Raw genomic sequence first — 2594 nt, forward strand, 5'->3', positions numbered from 1 at the left:
CTGGGTGCATTTTTTTGGTCCTAGGACTGTTTTTTTAAGAAGTACATACCCAAAGTTGAGAAAAAAAAACTTTAAAAAGTAAATTTTGCATAATAGGTCCCTTTTAAGAATTATCTACTTGTCTTTTGCTGCAATGCTTCAAATATYACAAAACATTTAAAAAGTGCCATTTTTTAATCATAACTCTGGTTTTATTTAATGTAACAACACAATTGAAAAAGTGGTTTAAAGTTGAATTTTGCAGTTTTGACTCAAACTTAAACAGATCCTTAGGGAAGGCTTAATTTTTCCACTAGAATGGTTTAAATTAGTCGTGACTGATGTGCTGCTGTCAGGTGATTCAAGGGGTTTAATCATCATGTAATAAAATTTAGTGTTCGTTATTTGAGGTCGAGACGGAACCACATAAATGTTGAATAGATTAAATGTGAAGAGAAGAGGACCATACAACCCAGGTCTGGTTAATGAGCGAGCATTTATTTCTTACACTGAAGCAACCAGAGCAACGCTGTCTGAAACCGGAAGTTCTGGTGTTTTTATACAGAGCTCTTCAGTGCCTGGTGCGCCCTCTACTGGCCTACTGCTGAATCACAGACACTCAGACAAAAACACCTGTCCTTATGTTTGATTTTATGTGTTGTGATGGTGTTTCAGCCATGTATCTAAACTATTTTAATCAAGACATTACAATAGTTAAATAATGCATTATAAAAGTCAATACTTAGAAAGGAAAACTAAGAAAATGTTGTTGTGCTTTTAAAATCAGTATCTTAAATAGTAAATTCCTTCCATCATATTAATCATTATTGGCAAAATGCCACAGCTAAACCCTACAAATTATATACCGAAACTTGTGGATTGATTGAAAATATTATGCTGTAACTTTTGTTAGCGGTTAGCAGAACGGTGTAGACAAAATTGTAAAAAATAGATTTTGGTATCTTTGGTAGCTCTACAGATCACTTTGTAACAAAATCATGATCAATAAACTGGAAGTCTGAATAAAATGACAGAAAATCAGTTGATTCTCTTCTAAAAACTTTATTTAAATCTGACTCCAGTCAGACCCACAACACCTGTGTGTGTCTGACTGTCCTTGAGTCTGATCCAAACAACAACAACAACAACAACTTCACAGGAGAAACACTGAACATTTGAACTAACTTTCTAAGTGTGTTTGTGTGGTTCTGAGTGTGTTTGTGTGTTTTTCTGTGTGTGTTGTGTGTTTTTGTGTGTCAGATTGTGTGCAGGTTCCTGTGTGAGGGGGACTCTGATTGTGTTAGTGTGTTTCTCAGTGTGTTTGTGTGTTTTTGTGTGTCTCAGATTGTGTGCAGGTTCCTGTGTGAGGAGCAGTCTGAGTGTGTTTGTGTGTTTCTCAGAGTGTGTTTGTGTGTTTTTGTGTGTCTCAGATTGTGTGCAGGTTCCTGTGTGAGGACCAGTCTGAGTGTTGTAGAGGTTTTAAATGCTAAAATTCTAAAATGGATAATTTATGAATTATTTAAAAACGCAAATTATCTTTTTCCTCGAGGCACCACTAAAGTTTTTTTTAGTAAAACTTCAGAAAAACTTTCTTAATCTTCAATCTCTAAATATGAAGGCGTTTAATTCTTTCAGTTTAATGACGACGTGAAACAAAGAAATACACTGACGGAGACAAATCACGTTTGGAAATTCATCCGTGTATTATTTAAAATGAGGTTCAGAGGGAAATATATGCATTACAAATAATTTCTCAGACAAAAACACACTTTATAATCAATTCTGTAAACTTGATCAAGAAGGGATGTCATTAATCTGGCATGATTACCATGTGAACAACTTTCTACACATATTTCAGTGGGACACTACTCACTATTCCTAAGCCTACAGCTAGAGGGAGCTCAGGAGAAGAAGAATAGACATTGATCTAATCTGATCTGATTTAAATCTTTGAACACACCATCAGATTAATTAAGCAGGATATTTCCTACCGGCAAAGTTTGTAGACGCCAGAATGGATACTTCTATGGTGATTGGGTTGGCACGTGAAGTCCAACGAGTCTTAGCTGTGTTGTGTAGAAGTTCCCTGGTCATCTGGTTTGCCGGCTGCATTCACTGGAGATGTTGTCCAGCACACCGCGGCAGCTGCGTTCCTTGCGAGCACACTGATGGTCYTCCAACTTGAATTGAATCAGCCTCATTGTTTTCACTGTAAATCTCCTTCGTGAAAGCACCTTCAGAACAAAACTACAAAAAGGAAATAAAGTTGGAAAAAAGAATGGCCTCGCCCCGGGATGGTGGAAGCTGGAGCTAAAAAAAACTACTGCTCTCTCCTCAAAATACTTCTTCAGAACTCCCTACATGGCAGAACAATGAAAAACTCCTTGTTCACAACGGAACTTCTCATTGGTTAAGACTTTCTGCGGTGGTCACATGACCTATCCGGACATGTAACAGAAGAACAGAGTAATAATTGATCAACCAGATCAAGTTACTAAACAATGTCATGATTATTACAGTAATTACATCAGAGTACTAGGGCTGTGTATTGGCAAGAATTTGACGATACGATACATATCATGACAGAGGGGTCACAATACGATATATCCTGATAT

The 2594-nt window shown here is 36.8% G+C and overlaps 1 protein-coding gene across 1 annotated transcript in view; it reads left to right on the forward strand.

Annotated features, from left to right (window-relative positions):
• Window positions 1–2594, forward strand: part of gnpat (glyceronephosphate O-acyltransferase) — a gene marked incomplete at its 5' end in the record, with an annotated part of 17748 nt that overhangs the window by 13167 nt on the left and 1987 nt on the right. The window contains 1 exon segment of the mRNA XM_014026571.1: window positions 1240–1274. Within this exon segment, the coding sequence (XP_013882025.1) occupies window positions 1240–1274 (35 nt within the window).

The sequence above is a fragment of the Austrofundulus limnaeus genome, unplaced genomic scaffold (assembly GCF_001266775.1).
Source record: "Austrofundulus limnaeus strain Quisiro unplaced genomic scaffold, Austrofundulus_limnaeus-1.0 Scaffold568, whole genome shotgun sequence".
Classification (NCBI taxonomy): Eukaryota; Metazoa; Chordata; class Actinopteri; order Cyprinodontiformes; family Rivulidae; genus Austrofundulus; species Austrofundulus limnaeus.